Below are 16,593 nucleotides of genomic sequence, written 5' to 3'. Positions count from 1 at the left end.
TCCCGAGCTGGTGGTCATATGCTCTCTTTTCTCTTTTCTGCAACAGTTATCGCGGAAGCCCTGTTGAGCCAAAGTCCTCCTACTCTAGTTCCCTCTACTCAGACACCCGCTCTGTAAATCTGTCTTCGTTTAAAGTTCTTCCCGCAGGTCCAACTCGCTGACGTTGATGCGCCTGCTCATTCATGCACACTCAAGCTTGTTTGGAATTTTGCAGATACATTGTCTTGGTTGGTAATTATTATGAATGATAACTCTGATCATATTTTGTTTTTAAAAACATTATCATTTTGAAATTTCATTAGTGATCCCCAAAGCCCCTCCACTTTCACTTCCCAGTCATTCCCCTTCCAAGCCACTCCAACACCACACTCAACAGGTTGGAATCATGCTGTTAAGGATTTGTTGCTCATTTTCGTTTGATTTTGTCAAGACAAGACCAACTTCTGCTTTGAAGCTTTAATTACAAAACACCTCCTTACGGGATATTTTACAAAGATCCTTAAGATAAAACCAAACTCGATATATTTGAAAAATAAAATACGTTCTAATATTAAAATTTGAAACAAACAATGTAAAAAAATTTTTGATTTCTTGTTTAACTCCACTTGCTGCAGTATCCCAAATCCCATTTTTCAGATTCCAAAGAAGCACAATTAAATTCAGTTTGTTCAGGGTACTTGGGGAATTCATATATTTAAAAGAAACAGAATAGTTTGATCCAGTTAAAAAGGGACCATTTTTGCAAATCGAACACTAATGAGTAAGAGAAGGTGCTAAGAGGATATAACTGGAAATGCAACACCACACCAAACCTATCCTCAGATCAGATGGAAATGTATCTTTGAAACATCCCAGTGGTGCTCAGATGTGTAATTGAGAAAGAGCACTCACATATTCCTCATTGCCAGGATCAAACTTCAAGGCCTTCTCAAAGTATTCAGTCGCTTTATCCTTGATCCCATTCAGCTGATACAGAATTGCTTTAATACCAAGAGCCTTGCTATCATGTGCATTTATTCTAAGTTTCCTATCTGCCCACTTTTCCAAATTCATTTGACAGTTTTCTCGTTCTCTTGAGTTATATTCAATTTTCACTCCTTTCAGTAAGAGGCAAACAGCATTTGTTTCAGATTTCTTCTGGTACAGTTCAAATAACCCAGCTTCCAGACATATGCTCTGCATATTCTCTGGACGAATGTCCACTAACTCCACCAATCTATGGTAAATCTCCTCTGCTCTGGAATATTCCCCACTTGTAATGCAGATCTGTGCAAAGTCCAGCTGTGGTTGAATAGCTGACCTTCGACGGTGCTCAAAAGACTTTTCAAAGTGATACTTGCACAGATTGAGCAACTCAGCTTTCTGATGAAATACAGGATTGCGACGATATCTGCTACGACAGTAATCCAACTTACTTCTGTAGCACAATCCAAGTTGGTGGTGTATGAAACAAGAGTGTGGAGTTACTTCTAATGCTTTTTTCAAGAGCTTGATTGCTTTCTCCACAGATCCCCTTTTTCTATAATACATTGCAGCATAGCGAAGCACATATGGAAGATCAGATGTTTTCTGCAATGCTTGTTCAACTAATTCATTTGCTTCCTCATTTTGCCTTAGCCTCTGCAGTTTTACACCCAACAGCACCATGGCCACAGTATCATCTGGATCAAGATCCAGTACTCGTCGGAAATGCTTCACTGACTGACTCTGATCTCGACTCTCTGGGGTTCCAGAAAGTGATTCCAGACGACAAAGTACAGTTGCATATCCCATTATCCACTCAGTGTTGTCAGGATCTTGCTCCAGAGACTTTGCAAAGCATTCCTTTGCCTCCTCATAGTATTCAGCAGCAGAACCCAACAATGACCATCCCTTCTCCCCGTACACCTCGGGTATCATTGCTGTATAGCGAGGGCCATCACTGAGCGGTTTACAGATCATCTCCAGCTTGTCGAGATAGGACTGGGCCTCGGTCAGTTGTCCCATGTGGTAATGCACCCAGGCAAAGTTTCCATAGGTGATGATGCTTCTTCTTTCAAATTCATCTTTGTGGATCTCCCTCAGAATCTTTTCAGCTTCCTTTAAGTTTTCAATGGCTTCTTCAAAATGACCCTTCAGACAGTTTACAAAAGCAAGATGGTTGTACGATGCAGCTTGATATTTTACACCCGATGTCAGAGAATTTTGCAATCTGAACATCACACCATCCAAGTCAATAGTTTCTTTCTGTGGCCTCCATGTGAAGTGACACTGCAGCTGATCGAGCTTCACTTTCAATAAATCTCCCGGTGTGTTGCTGTAAGAGAGAAAAAACATAATCATGAATTACATCTCAGATCACTTGATGCAGGTCTGACCTGCAATCCCATAAAACACAGATTTACTAACTGCATGAAAGCTGTCTTTTAATGATTTTTTTTTATAATTATGGCATTGAAAACCTGGAAATGGTCAGCCTGACAGTCTGCACCTGAGGAAGGTGAATGTTTCAGATCAGTAACCCAATATGAAGAATTGATTCATGTGATGAAGATGGAAATGTGTCTCCTGAACAGCCAAGGCAGCTGATCTGTTGCTTTGTTACACTGATGGTGGACTTGGTTTTATTACCAGACGTCGAGCTCTCCCACTATTGCAGACTTTTGTTTTTTTGCCAGCAGCCTGAACATAGCTCCAGATCTCGGTACAGAGAAGTGGTGCTTTTCCCCAGACAGCCACCAGTACTCAGACTCAATGTCTAGAAGATTGAGAACTTCAATAACATTAGTGAGATAAAGCTGTTTTGTGAAGCCCACTGAAGTCTGGCAATTTACGAGTTGCCAGACCAGTTCACAGAACAATTGCATGAGCAACGTCCCCTGATCATGCAGCACATTTCTGAAAGAACATAGACCATCATAGAACATAGAACATGTTGTGCTGACCTTTAACCCTACTCTGAGATCAACTCTGCTTCCTGCTTCCTCCCAAAGGAGAAGAATTTGCTACACCATGGATGCAGCTCCTCCATTCTGTCCAGAAAGCCGCTAGGGGCTGGAAATTATGACAGTTTAGAGTAGCATGTTCCTCTGTTGTATTACCTCAGTATTGAATGCAGCCCATAGGCTCCAACATGCTCAAATCTACACGGCTGTAGTGTATTGCAGAGTTGAGTCAACTCCTACTTCTAAAAACTTTGACGATCAAAGATGAACTTTCTTTGTGACATGTACATCAAAACATACAGTGAAATGCATCCTTTGGCTTCATATCAGATCAAAAAGAATTGTGCAGGACAGTCAGCAAGTGTGACAGGACGTTTCTGACACCAAATACTCACTAACCCTAACCCGTACATCTTTGTAATGTAGAATGACAATCAAGAACCCAGAGGAAACGCACACAGTCACAGAGAGAATGTCCACATTCCTTACAAATTACCGTGGAAATCAATCCATGGTAAAGTGATTACGCTGACTGCTAAGTTTTTCAAATAATGTCATTGTTCTCAGTCGTATTCCACCGAAGACCCCTGTTTGAGGAAGACAAGTGCAGATAAACCGACTTGATCAGACTCCTACTCGCCTACTCCTCTTGCCTCTCCTGCCGTGAGTAAGGATTATTTATGATCCCTTGAACTTGCTCTTGGATTTGGAGATCAGACAGAACAGTAGGCTCTTCAGAAGTCAGGAATCAGATGCAAATCTTGTGGTTACAGCATTTTTATTACATGTTAATAACAAAAATAACAGTAAAGCACTGCAGTTCCCTGCACTGTTTCCACCCCAGCAGAGTATTGTAGGGATCACCCTACAGTCTCGTCATTCAACTACCGTGTTAGCCTGTGTGTCCACTCTGGGTTTTTCAAAGTTATTGCACTGTGATCCACTAATTTTCATAAACCACCTCCTCTATAATAATCTGTAAATAAAGATAAACTGCAAGGAAACGTCCTTTACCTCATGATGTTCCTTGGATGGAAAGCAATTTGTGCTCTTTCTCAGTTTGTGCGGTTCTTCTGCTGCTGAGTCTCCGTTGTTGCGTCTGATGTTCGACCTGACAACCCTTTATACTATCCATTACTTCCTAATTATCACCAGAAACTCAAATTCAAAGTCTATTGATAACACTGAGGCAATTAAAAGCGTTTTCTGCTTCAGAATTGCTTAGCCATAGAAATAATCTATGTGTCAGCAAAATGCCAGTGTAATGGGTTGTTCTGACCATTTGTTTTCAATTAATTATAATTTTCCCTTTTTCTAATTATCAGCAATCTGCAATTCTGGTCACAATTGTAGTGCCCTGGTTGACATCTTTACTGTAGGTATTTCATTTATCAGTTCTGTAAGAGCAGTTTGTTCTGCTTTCAGTCTGTTTGGGTTATTGATGAAGATAAGTGATGTTGTGGAATGTGTGCCATCCAATTAGTGGGAGGTTTTCTTGTTGAGGGACAATAAGGTAGGTCTTGGGCTTGTGGTCGGTGGGAGGTGGAGAGGGAAAACGCTGGGGAGAACTGGTCATAGCGTACGATCCAGTGGTAGACCAGCTCATTCGAGATGGATTGTGAGCGACGCTCGGAAGGTGGTGTGTGATTTCATGCTGACCGAAGGCCCAGCGTGTGAGTGACAGAGAAGTTCAGGATGAGCTGCACCTTGTGCACATTTGCCTGTTTAATTAGAATGGGCCCTTTTCTTTTTGTTATTGTTACTAACACTTTAACATAGAAACATAGAAAACCTACAGCACAATACAGGCCCTTTGGTCCACAATGCTGTACCAAACATGTCCTTACCTGAAAACTACCTAGGGTTACCCATAGCCATCTATTTTGCTGAGCTCATTGTACCTATCCAGGAGCCTCTTATAAGACCCTATCGTATCTGCCTCCATCACCGTTGCCATCAGCCATCACTTACCACTGTCTGTGTAAAAAATTTACCCCTGACATCTCCTCCGTACCTACTCTCAACTCCTAAAAACAATGCCCTCTCATGTTAGCCATTTCTGCCCTGAGGAAAAGCCTCTAACTATTCACATGAACAATGCCTCCCATCATCTTCTACCCCTCTAAAATGTCACCACTCAACCCTCACCTCTCCATTAAGAAAAGGCAGAGTTCACTCAACCTATTCTCATAAGGCATTCTTCCCAGTCCAGCCAAATCTCCTCTGCACCTTTTCTATAGTTTCCACGTCCTTCCTTACAGTGAAGTGACCAGAACTGAGCACAGTACTCCAACTGGGGTCTGACCAGTGTCCTATACAGCTGTAACATTACCTCAAGGCTCCTAAACTCAATCCCACTGTTGATGAAGGCCAATAAACCGTATGCTTTCTTAACCACATAGTCAACCTGCGCAGTAGCTTTGAGTGCCCTATGGACTGAGACATCAAGATCCCACTGATCCTCCACACTGCCAAGAGTCTGACCTTTAATAGTTTATTCTACCATCATATTTGACCTACCAAAATGAACCACATCAAACTTATCTGGGTTGAACTCAATCTGTCACTTCTCCGCCCAGTTTTGCATCCTATCGATGTCCCGCTGTAAATGCTGGCACTCCTCCACAATATCCACAACCTTTGTGTCATCTGCAAATTTAATAACCCAACCCTGCAATTCCTCATCCAGGTCATTTATGAAAAAGACTAAGAGAAGGAGTCCCAGATCAGATCCCTGGGGCACTCCACATGGAGACTGACATCCATGCAGAATATGACCCATCTACGACCACACTTTGCCTTCTGTGACCATGCCAATTCTAGATCCACAAAGCAAGGTCCCTTTAGATCCAATGCCTCCTTACTTACTCAATAAGCCTCCCATGGAGTACCTCATCAAATGCCTTGCTGAAATCCATATACACTATATCTACTGCGTTACCTCCGTCAATGTGTTTAGTCACATCCTCAAAATATTCAGTCAGTCATGTAAGGCACGACCTGCCTTTGACAAATCAATGCTGACTATTACTCACCATCTCATATTCCTCATTACACCTCTCCAAATGTTCATAAATCGTGCCTCTCAGGATCTTTTCCAACAACTTACCAACCACTGAAGTAAGTCTCACTGGTCTATAGATTCCTGGGCTATCTCTACTCACTTTCTTGAATAAGAGAACAACAACTGCACAACTCCAATTGTCTGGAACCTCTCCCGTCCCCATTGATAATGCAAAGATCATCACCAAAGGCTCAGCAATCCCTTCCCTCGCGTCCCATATTAGCCTGGGGTACATCTCGTCCGCTCCTGGAGACTTATCCAACATGATACTTTCCAAAAGCTCCAGCACATTCTCTTTCTTAATGTCTATATGCTTAATCTTTTCAATCCGCTGTACGTCATCCCTGCAATCGGTTGAGTTAAGTTAAGATTCATAAGTATAATTCCTTTAATTGTATGCAGTGTACTTTCTGTTATTTCGTGGTACTAATTTGTAACAGGGTGGCAAATTACACAGCATCCACACAAACAGTTGTTTCTGCTGGAATGAGCCATCTCAATCTCACGAGTTGGTGGGACTTGAGAGTGTCTTCCCTAGACTTACGCAGCCAAGGAAACCAGGGTGATTCAATGTCGGGACGCATCCAGGTTCGAGATCATTGGATGCTTTGTAATTGACCTGAGCATTGATCCGGTGGGTTGTGTGTTTAAGTCTGGGTAAAACTATAGTCCGTAAAGTGATTATGATACGTGGTTATGGATGCTACAGGGACTGAGCGGAGGTTTGATAAAATTGCAGGCAAGGATTTTGTTTGAGTTCAGAGTAGCACTGACATAACGGCAGTTGTACTCTCTGGTCTTTTTGGGGTCCCGGGGTAGGGAGGTCGTGTGCTGTCCATACTTTCTGGGATGAAGGGAGTGTAGGCGATCGTGGCGAATCACAAGCTGAGTCTCCCGTAGCTGGGGCCGGGGACTTCAAAGACAGGTTGCTCCCCTTCCTGCGGAGCGTGGGGAAGGAGTGGTCTGATTTGAAATGTCTAATGAGTCCCCAGAGAGGAGTGAGAATTCAGAATTACTATCACCCTTACCTCTCTGGCAAACAAATGCCCCAGTGCACAGGCTGAGGGTCCTTGCTATCGAAAGCTGAGAATGCTCTGAGGGGTGAAGCCCACCCCGAGGGCAAAGAGGAGTATGAGGGTTGGGGTCATGAGACAAGCCGGGGAGAAACTCTTTCTGGAAAGAGGAAGGTTGACTGCCGAGTCATTCAACTTTGGGGATTCCCCGGTACCTGGAGGTTGTAAGCAGAGGTTCACAGAGAAAATGTTGAAGCTGGAAGATGTCTTTTTCCTGACGAGTTTGATGTGGGTTGTTCCAAGAGCTCCCGCCACATCATCCGGGTGACAGAGGACACCCCGTTCTGAGAAAGGTCACGGCGAACGGCTCCTGCAGAGGTGAAGGACGTTTGGCTGCATCTGCAGAAGTTGAAGGAAGCTGGGGTCATCACTGTGACCAGAAACCCTTACGCATCTCCAATAGTGGTGGCCAGGAAAAATGAAGGGGAAGGTACAGATGTGTGTGGACTATCGGACTCTGAACAGACGTACAGTCCACAACCGGTATACAGACCCGAGAATCAAGGGCGAGTAGGCCTGTCTGTATGGTGTGAGGTGTTTCAGTGTGCTGGACTTGAGGAGTGGGTATTACCAGATCAACATGAGTGAGGCTGACAAAGCGAAGGCAGCATTTATATGTCCACTGGGATTCTTCCATTTTGAAAGATGCCCCAGGACATAGCTGGAGCCACTGGTAATTTCTGGTGTGTCATGGAGAAAACAGTGGGGAATATGAAATTGCTTGAGGTATTGGTGTATCTGGATGACCTCATAGTGTTTGGGTTCACCTTGGAGGAACATGAAGTGAGGCTACTGAAGGTGCTAGGCTGCCTGAAAGCTGAAGGGTTAAAGCTTTCCCCAGACAAGTGCCAGTTTTGCAAGACCTCTGACAACTCTATGTTGGGGATGGGATGGAGTAGCTACGGATCCGTCAAAGATAGAGGCGGTGACCACATGGCCAAGACCGCAGACTGTGAGTGCCATGTACTCGTTCCTTGGGTTCTGTGGGTACTATCGGAGGTTCGTGATAGACTGCTCTAAAGTGAGTCACCCTTTAAATCAGCTTCTGTGCATTGACCCTCCATTGGGGAAGGAAGGGAAGAAGAAAGGAGTGGATGGTAGAGATTATCTTAGCACTTCAGAGCCTTTTCTGGTAAGATGGGATATGAAGTAGGAAGAGTCCTTTCAGTTGCTGAAGGATCTGCTGACAAAAGAGCCAGTGTGAGCTTTCGCAGACCCCCGGATGCCGCATGTATTGCTCACAGATGCCAGCAGAGAGAGCTTAGGTGGTGTTCTATATCAGGATCAGGGCACAGGGATGAGAACTGTGGCATTCGTCAGCTGGAGTGTGTCTCCCTCAGAGAAAATCTATCCCACGCACAAGTTGGAGTTCCTGGCATTGAAATGGGCAGTGGTGCATAAGTTAAGTGAATATCTATATGGTGCCAAATTCGAGGTAAGAACGGACAGCAACACATTAACTTATATCCTGACCTTGATGAAATTGGATGCCACAGGCCATCGGTGGTTGTCGGTGTTGTCTGCCTATGATTTCAGTCTGAACTACCGTCTGGGAAGCAGAAGCACTAATGTCGAAGCATTGTCCTAATGTGCGCATGACGGGCTGGACAGGGACGGAGAGTGGGAGCGCTTTCCTGCCATTGGAGTGAAAGCCATGTGCCAGTTTTCCATCACGGGAAGGTGCAGGAAAGGCAAGGACAGGATCGAGTGGTAGATCATTTGGGAGGTTCTGATGGTGCCATTCCACAAGCTGACTGCATCCTGACTGCTCTGAAGACAAAGCAGTTGCCAGAATTGAGCCCCAGGAAGTGGCAGCTGGTCAGCGAGATGACCCGTGTATTGGTACTGTTTGGTCAGCGACTGCGAAAGGGGACATGACCAAACAGAAAAGATGAAACAGTCTGCGGTGTCTCTACTACTGAGAGAATGGCCCAGACTGGAGTTGAGGAACCAGATCCTACACCAGGTCACATCGCCTCCGGACCGGCCTCAGCGTTTCCAGGTGGTTCTGCCTGAGAAGTATCAGAAGGAGTGTCTGAAACTGAAGATGTCGTTGATGAGATAAGGAGGCCTCAAAGAGTCAGGAGTCCCCCAGATAGGCTGGTCTATGTAGCGCCGGGGTGTTGTTGTGTGAATGAAATCACCGGAGACAATCACCGGTAGATACAAAACAGTTTATTATCAGATAAAACAAGGTACAGCAGGCATCATGTACAGATGCCTTCGCTGGAAAGTTCTGCTCGCCCAACGTGGGGCTCGATATTTTATGTGTCAAACGTCACAAGACAACTCCATAATTTCAATGTATGGTCAATGCTTTCATTGAAACTACACACAAACTTCACACCTCCTGATTCACATCCGCATGCAGACGTCGAAATGAATGTTAATCAGCATTGTCTGGACTGGGATTCACAGCTTTTAGGAACCCATTGTTCAGATCTGCACTCCAAATTAAACGCACAATACAGTTTCGGATGTGAAGACCAACAGTCAAATTCAATTGTTAAAGGTACATATCCTAAACCTAAAACTCAGTCTAACAGGGAAACAGAGGGTTGAGACTATCCCCCAGTGAGATATGTCACTACTACTTACAGCCGGATTGGAGGTTCGACATCAGGAAAATCCTTTGAAGATGGTATTACTAATGACAAGATGAGAAATTATTTCAAGGTCATGAGGACATGAATTTTTGTGGTGGGGGAGACTGCAATGCTCTGGTTCACAGCTACGAATAAGGAGATGAGTTATACAGCTCTCGTTACATGCACGTGCAGTTCAACCCTTTGAGTGAATATGCAGAAAGTTTGAAGCTAATAACTCATCTCCCTCTACCTTATGCCATGAACTTATCAATCACCCACCCCCCCCCCCCGCTGTGGACCACTTCTGGAGGTCCAAGACACTGACTTCTACAAGAAGGGATCCGTATGCTCCAAGACATATGTAAATGTAGGAGGGGACTATGTTGAAAAATAAAAGTCCTAGGTTTTCTAAAACTGACTCCTTCTACTTTAGGCCACGAACTTGTCAATCACCCCTCATATACTGTTATGATGTAGGTATTTCATTTATCAGTTCTGTAAGAGCAGTTTGTTCTGCTTTCAGTCTGTTTTGGTTATTGATGAAGATAAGTGATGTTGTGGAATGTGTGCCATCCAATTAGTGGGAGGTTTTCTTGGTGAGGGACAATAAGGTAGGTCTTGGGCTTGTGTTCGGTGGGAGATGGAGAGAGAAGATGCTGGGGAGTTCTGGGCATAGCATATGATCCAGTGGTAGACTCAAACAACACACACAAAATGCTGGTGGAACACAGCAGGCCAGGCAGCATCTATAGGGAGAAGCACTGTCGACGTTTCGGGCCGAGACCCTTTGTCAGGACTAACTGAAAGGAAAGATAGTAAGAGATTTGAAAGTAGTGGGGGGAGAGGAAATGCAAAAAAGTAGTGGGAGACTCATTTCCTCGAGACAGATTGTGAGCAACGTTTGATGGGTGGTGTGGGCTTTCACACTGACCAAAGGCCCAGCGCGTGTTCTCAGCAGAGAAGTTCAAGATGAACTCCAACTTGTGCACATTTGACTGTCATTAGAATGGGCTCTTTTCTTTTTGTTATTCTTTCCTAACCCTTCAGTTAAATTTCATAAACATAATTCCTTTAATCATATGCAGTGTATTCTCTATAATTTCATGACACTAATTTGTAGCAGGGTAGCAAATTACACAGCATCCTCACAAACTGGGGTTTGGGGTGGGAGAAGCCGTCTCAATCTCACGAGCTGGGCGGGACCGGAGAGTGTCTTCCCTAGACTTACGCAGCCAAGGAAACCAGTTGCCTTTTCCAGTTGTCTGAAAGTCTGGAAACAGATCACATTAAATTTAACGGATCCAGTTATCTGTGCTCACATCACTGCGATCCCTCAATCTCAAGTAAGTGAGGCTCCCTTCTCTCTGCCCTCATTCATTCACCTCCACACTCGTAATGTAAATCATCTCTCCAGCCACTGGCAAAGCTGGATCAGTTATTCACTGATAACCCTGTGTCCACAGGCATATCACATTGCTAGTATACAAAGAAACCTCTTGTGTACATCCGTGGGTGACCAGTATTAACAATGGATGCAGCCACCAGCTGTTTATCTGACCTGGATGCTGACTTCATCAACTTAATAATCTGGTCAGACAGAAAAGGCGCTGCTGTCATTCCTGCCTGTTTTGATGGGTGACTTTCACATCTTTCATTGTTTTGTCGGACACATTATCTAACTATGCTGCCCTGGTAGGCCATAGCTGTAACATACTGTGCCATCACCTTTACCAATCTATGTCTATTTGGGCATTCCCTTGCCAGGTGCCCTATTTGCTGGCACAGAAAGCATGTCCACTGTGTCTTCATAGCAGCTAGATCCACTACAGCCACTTTATGACCTCCTCTCCTCCTCCTCCTCCTCCTCCTCTGATTTATCTCTCTGGAGGAATAGTTCGATCCCACAACTGTCCTCAAAACTAAACTTTCCTGGTGGGTTGAGCTCAGGCCTTCATTCTGCATTTTCATGTGGACTGGATCAGCCATTCCTGGATTTTCCAACCGGAGTGTTCCTCATATGCTTGATATTTACGCTCTGCATAATCCATGGCAAGCTCATCAGCTCCCTGAACCACGGGCATTATCATTCCCCAGTTACTCTCACCTCCCCCCTGTCACTGCCTCACTTCATCCTTAAAGCATCAATATCTCTCCTCGTTACTGTTATTCCCACGAGTTGTCCATGTTCTAAAATCACAAAATTCCTTTGAGAATGGTGTTACTAATGATGAGATGACAAATTCTTTCAAGGTAATGAGGTCAAGAGCTTTTGTGGTGGGGGGAGAGCATAATCTTTGCTGTTTTGCTGTAGGTATTTCATTTATCAGTTCTGAAAGAGCTGTTTGTTCTGCTTTCAGTCTGTTTGGGTTATTGATGAAGATAAGTGATGTTGTGGAATGTGTGCCATCCAATTAGTGGGAGGTTTTCTTGGTGAAGGACAATAAGGTAGGTCTTGGGCTGGTTTTCGGTGGGAGATGGAGAGAGAAGATGCTGGGGAGATCCGGTCATCACGTACGATCCAGTGATAGACTCGTTTGTATGAGACAGATTGCGAGTGACGTTTGAAGGGTGATTTCAGACTGACTTAAGGCCCAGCGCGTGTTCTCAGCAGAGAAGTTCAAGAAGAGATCCAACTTGTGCACATTTGACTGTTTCATTAGAATGGGCTCTTTTCTTTTTGTTATTTTTTCCTAACCCTTCAGTTAAGATTCATAAACATAATTCTGTTAATCATAGACAGTCAGACATCCCACCTCTCCCGGAAGTTCTGGGAGTCTCCCGCCTATTGATAGCAGCTCCCTGACGCCCGCAAATTATGCAGTGTATCTTGGAAATTGATTTTTTTGAGACCGAGCGAGCAATAGGGGGAGGGAGAGGGGGGGGGGAGAGAGAGAGAGAGAGAGAGAGAGAGAGAGAGAGAGAGAGAGAGAGAGAGAGAGAGAGAGAAGAGAGAGAGAGAGAGAGAGGAGAGAGAGAGAGAGAGAGAGAGAGAGAGAGAGAGAGAGAGAGAATCCTGATTGGTCTCTCTTTGTGCTAAGTACAACTACTAGTTTTCTAATACACACGAGGAAATCTGCAGCTGCTGGTAATTCAAGCAACACATACAAAATGCTGGTGGAACTCAGCAGGCCAGGCAGCATCTATAGGAAGAAGTACAGTCGACATATTGGGTCGAGACCCTTCATCAGGACAATAAATTGTTGCGTTCTTTCATAATCAAATATCCTGTATGCATACACTCTAGGAGGTGCACCGGGGGTGGGGTGGATATGGGGTTGTGGGGGCGGGGGTGGTGGTGCTACCTCCCTGAAATGGGTGTTTGCAGGGTTGTATGTCTGTACAGTGTACTGTCTATAATTTCATGACACTAATTTGTAACAGGGTAGCAAATTACACAGCATCCTCACAAACTGGGGTTTGGGGTGGGAGAAGCCGTCTCGATCTCACGAGGTGGGCGGGACCGGAGAGTGTCTTCCCTAGACTTACGCAGCCAAGGAAACCAGTTGTCTTTTCCAGTTGTCTGAAAGTGCAGTAACAGATCACTTCAACCTAAAAGCATCAATATCTCTGCTCATTACTGTTATTCCCACAAGTTGTCCAGAATAGCCCGCTCTCCCTGGGCTATTCTGTCTCACAGATTCCTTAGGCATTTCACTTCTACCACACCTATATATCTTTTTGGTGACCTGGTGCTCCTCAATCATTTCTCGAGCTTGTGCGTGAATATTCTGAATTTCTACAAGCAATTTGAAGTGAGGTCAGTGCATACAAAATGCTCTGTCTTTCCCCCGTAATGAAGGTCCAGCTCGTGTCATCGGGATTCTCATCCCATATGAATCAGAATATGTGGAATGGATAAAAATTAAATAGTACATACTTAAAATCACATGGTATGTTCTCTGCAATCTTCCACTTCTGTGCCACTGAATTTACGATCCCTGTTGTATAAAAGCATGTTATATCAAAGATTAAAACTTAATCTCAAAGAATACTTACTGTCACGAAACAATTGATACTAGAGCATACAATCATCACAGTGATATTTGTTTGATTCTGTACTTCGCGCTCCCTGAAGTACAAATCAAATTAAATATAATAAATATTTAAATTATAAAACATAATTAGAAAATAGAAAAGGGAAAGTCAGGTAGTGCAAGTCAGGTCCAGATATTTGGAAGGTACGGCCCAGATCCGGGACAGGATCTGTTCAGCAGTCTTACCACAGTTGGAAAGATGCTGTTTCCAAATCTGGCCGTACGAATCTTCATGCTCCTGACCCTTCTCCTGGAGGGAAGGGGGACAAAAAGTGTGTTGGCTGGGTGGGCTGTGTCCTTGATTATCCTGGCAGCACTGCTCCTACAGTGTGCGGTGTAAAGTGAGTCCAAGGATGGAGGATTGGTTTGTGTGATGTGCTGGGTATGTTCACGATCTTCTGCAGCTTCTTCCGGTCTTGGACAGGACAACTTCCATACCAGGTTGTGATGCACCCTAGAAGAATGCTTTCTACAGTGCACCTACAAAAATTAGTGACTGTTTTAGGGGACATGCCAAATTTCTTCAGCTTTCTCAGGAAGTAAAGGCGCTGGTGGGCCTTCTTGGCAGTGGACTCTGCTTGGTTAGTTCAAGTCAGGTCATTTGTGATATTCACCCCGAGGAACTTAAAGCTTTTGACCTGTTCCACCTGCGCACCACCGATGTAGGTGGGGTTGTGCAGTCTGCTACTCCTTCTGAAGTCAACAACCAATTCCTTCATCTTGCTGATGTTGAGGGATAGGTTATTGTCTTCGCACCATGCCAACCAATTCTCTATTTGGAATTCACTGCTTTCCAAATGTGTTGTTATCACATCTTTGTAACTGACTCTAGCATTTTCCCCAACACCAATGTCAGGCTAACTGGTCTATAATTCTCCGGTTTCTCTCTCCCTCCTTTTTTTAAAAAGTGGGTTTACTCCTATGTCTTATCCTTCGATTGCAACAATTTTTTCTAGTTTGCTTAAGAAATGGATCATGCATTCCACAATGTAGTGTCAAACCATCCAAGTTTGAGGTAGATAATCTACTGATATCTAAAATAAATCTGCTATCTCCTTCGTCTTTCTCAATCTCACCGTCTCTATCTCTGGAGACATCTTATCTGCTGAAGTCTATAATAAACCCATGGACTCTCACAGCTACCTGGACTATAACTCATCTGATTGTATTACTTGTAAAAACGCCACTCCTTCTCTCTATTCCTCCGCCTCCGCCGCATCTGCTCTCAGGCTGAGGCTTTTCATTCTAGAATGAAGGAGATGTCCTTCCATCCTCCCGCCACCCTACCAGGGATATGGTTCATCTTGTCCTCACCTACCAACTGACCAGCCTCCACATCTGGCAAATAAGTCTATGGAATTTCCGCCATCTCCTATGGGATCCCACCGGCCAATTTTTCCCTCACCCCCACTTTCTGCTTTCCACAGGTATCGGACCCTATAAGACTCCTTCTTCATTCATCCCTCCCCACTTATCTCGCTTCTGGCATTTATCCTTGCAAGAGGAACAAGTGCTACACCTACCCCTACACCTTCTCTCAAGCTACCTTTCAGGGCCCCTAACAGCCCTTCCAGGTGAGGCAACACTTCACCTGTGAGTCTATTGGAGTCATATACAGTGTCCAGTGGAACTTGAATAATGTGAATAATAATAATATGAATGCCTCAGGAATTGCTGCTGCAGTTCTACACTGCAGTCATTGAGTCTGTCCTGTGCACCTCCATCATTGTGTGGTTTGGAGCCGCCACCAAGCAGGATAGAACCAGACTACAGCGCACAGCGAGGACTGCTGAGCGCATCATTGGAGCCTCCCTGCCCTCTATTGTGGACCTGTACTCTTCCAGGTTGAAGAAGAGGGCGGGGGAACATCATAAATGACTCCTCCCATCCTGCGCACGGACTGTTTGATCTGCTTCCATCTGGTAGGCGCTTCAGATCCCTCCAGACTAAGACTAATAGGCACTGGAGAAGTTTTTTCCCTACTGCGGTCACTTTGCTGAACAGTTAACAGCCGGTTAACTGTCGGCTAACTATTACTTGGATTGCACTACCTGTATGTATAATCTATATTTTCATTTATATTTATCATTATTATTGTTATGAGTAGAGAGACAACATCTGCCGGAAGTAAATTCCTTGTATGTGCATAGGTACTTGTCGATTAAAGTCTGATTCTGATTCTGATTCTGATAATAATAATAATAATTCTTTTCATCACTTTGAACTTCTTCCCTTTTTATTTCCCCTGAATGAGATTGCACTAGTATTTGGAAATTACTCAAAAAATTTCCAGTCTTCTATGATGAGGGATTCTGAAGGTTTGCTGAAGAGCTGCAGTGACTGGTATGTTACGGGTGAAGAGGTTCACAGGCACACTGAGTGCTTACAATTGCTCATAATGTCTCCTTAAAAAATTGGTTTGGTCCAATGATATGAGGCCCTGCCCCCGAGTCTCTTACGAACAAAATACATAACCCTTGCCAACTTTAGTGCTGTAGGCATGATGTTGGGAGGTTCTTCAGACAAGTCTACCACTTCAGCTCATTGACTGAGCCTGGTCCCCTTGGGTCTGTGTCAATCTACCACATCCCCATAGCTCCTACCTACCTGCAAGGAGTGTTAAGGGCTGGCATTGCAGCAGTGTGGTTGTGTGCTCCAGTTTCCTTCAACTGATCATTTATTTGTTTGTTGTAAATTGTCTCCAGCATAACTTTTGGAAGGTGAATCAAAGAGAGATGAATGAACATGTTAGGGAGAAGGGTTGGATGTATAAGTTTATTTTCATTCAAAGAATCTGCATTTGATTTTCTGCAAGAACTGATTATTTTTGCAAAGACTATGATGAGTTACTGAATGAGATTTACTTGAAAGCTGTGATGTCATGAAAGGAGTTAAACTGTGTAAATATAA

General features: G+C 44.2%; 1 protein-coding gene across 1 annotated transcript in view; it reads right to left on the bottom strand.

Annotated features, from left to right (window-relative positions):
• Nucleotides 1–854: 854 nt before the first annotated feature.
• The window catches only part of LOC140715028 (interferon-induced protein with tetratricopeptide repeats 5-like), a 28,869-nt gene continuing 13,130 nt past the window's right edge, over nt 855–16,593 (bottom strand). The window contains exons 6-9 of the mRNA XM_073026757.1: nt 13,136–13,198; nt 10,878–10,919; nt 8,851–8,921; nt 855–2,296 (exon numbers count right to left, since the gene is read on the bottom strand). Of these exons, the coding sequence (XP_072882858.1) occupies nt 862–2,296; nt 8,851–8,921; nt 10,878–10,919; nt 13,136–13,198 (1,611 nt within the window). The 3' untranslated portion in view covers nt 855–861. The remainder of the gene's footprint in view (nt 2,297–8,850; nt 8,922–10,877; nt 10,920–13,135; nt 13,199–16,593) is intronic.

Source organism: Hemitrygon akajei, chromosome 23 (assembly GCF_048418815.1).
Source record: "Hemitrygon akajei chromosome 23, sHemAka1.3, whole genome shotgun sequence".
NCBI classification, from domain to species: Eukaryota; Metazoa; Chordata; class Chondrichthyes; order Myliobatiformes; family Dasyatidae; genus Hemitrygon; species Hemitrygon akajei.
Note: the sequence above shows the minus strand (reverse complement) of the source record. Positions and strands in the feature narration are given on the sequence as shown.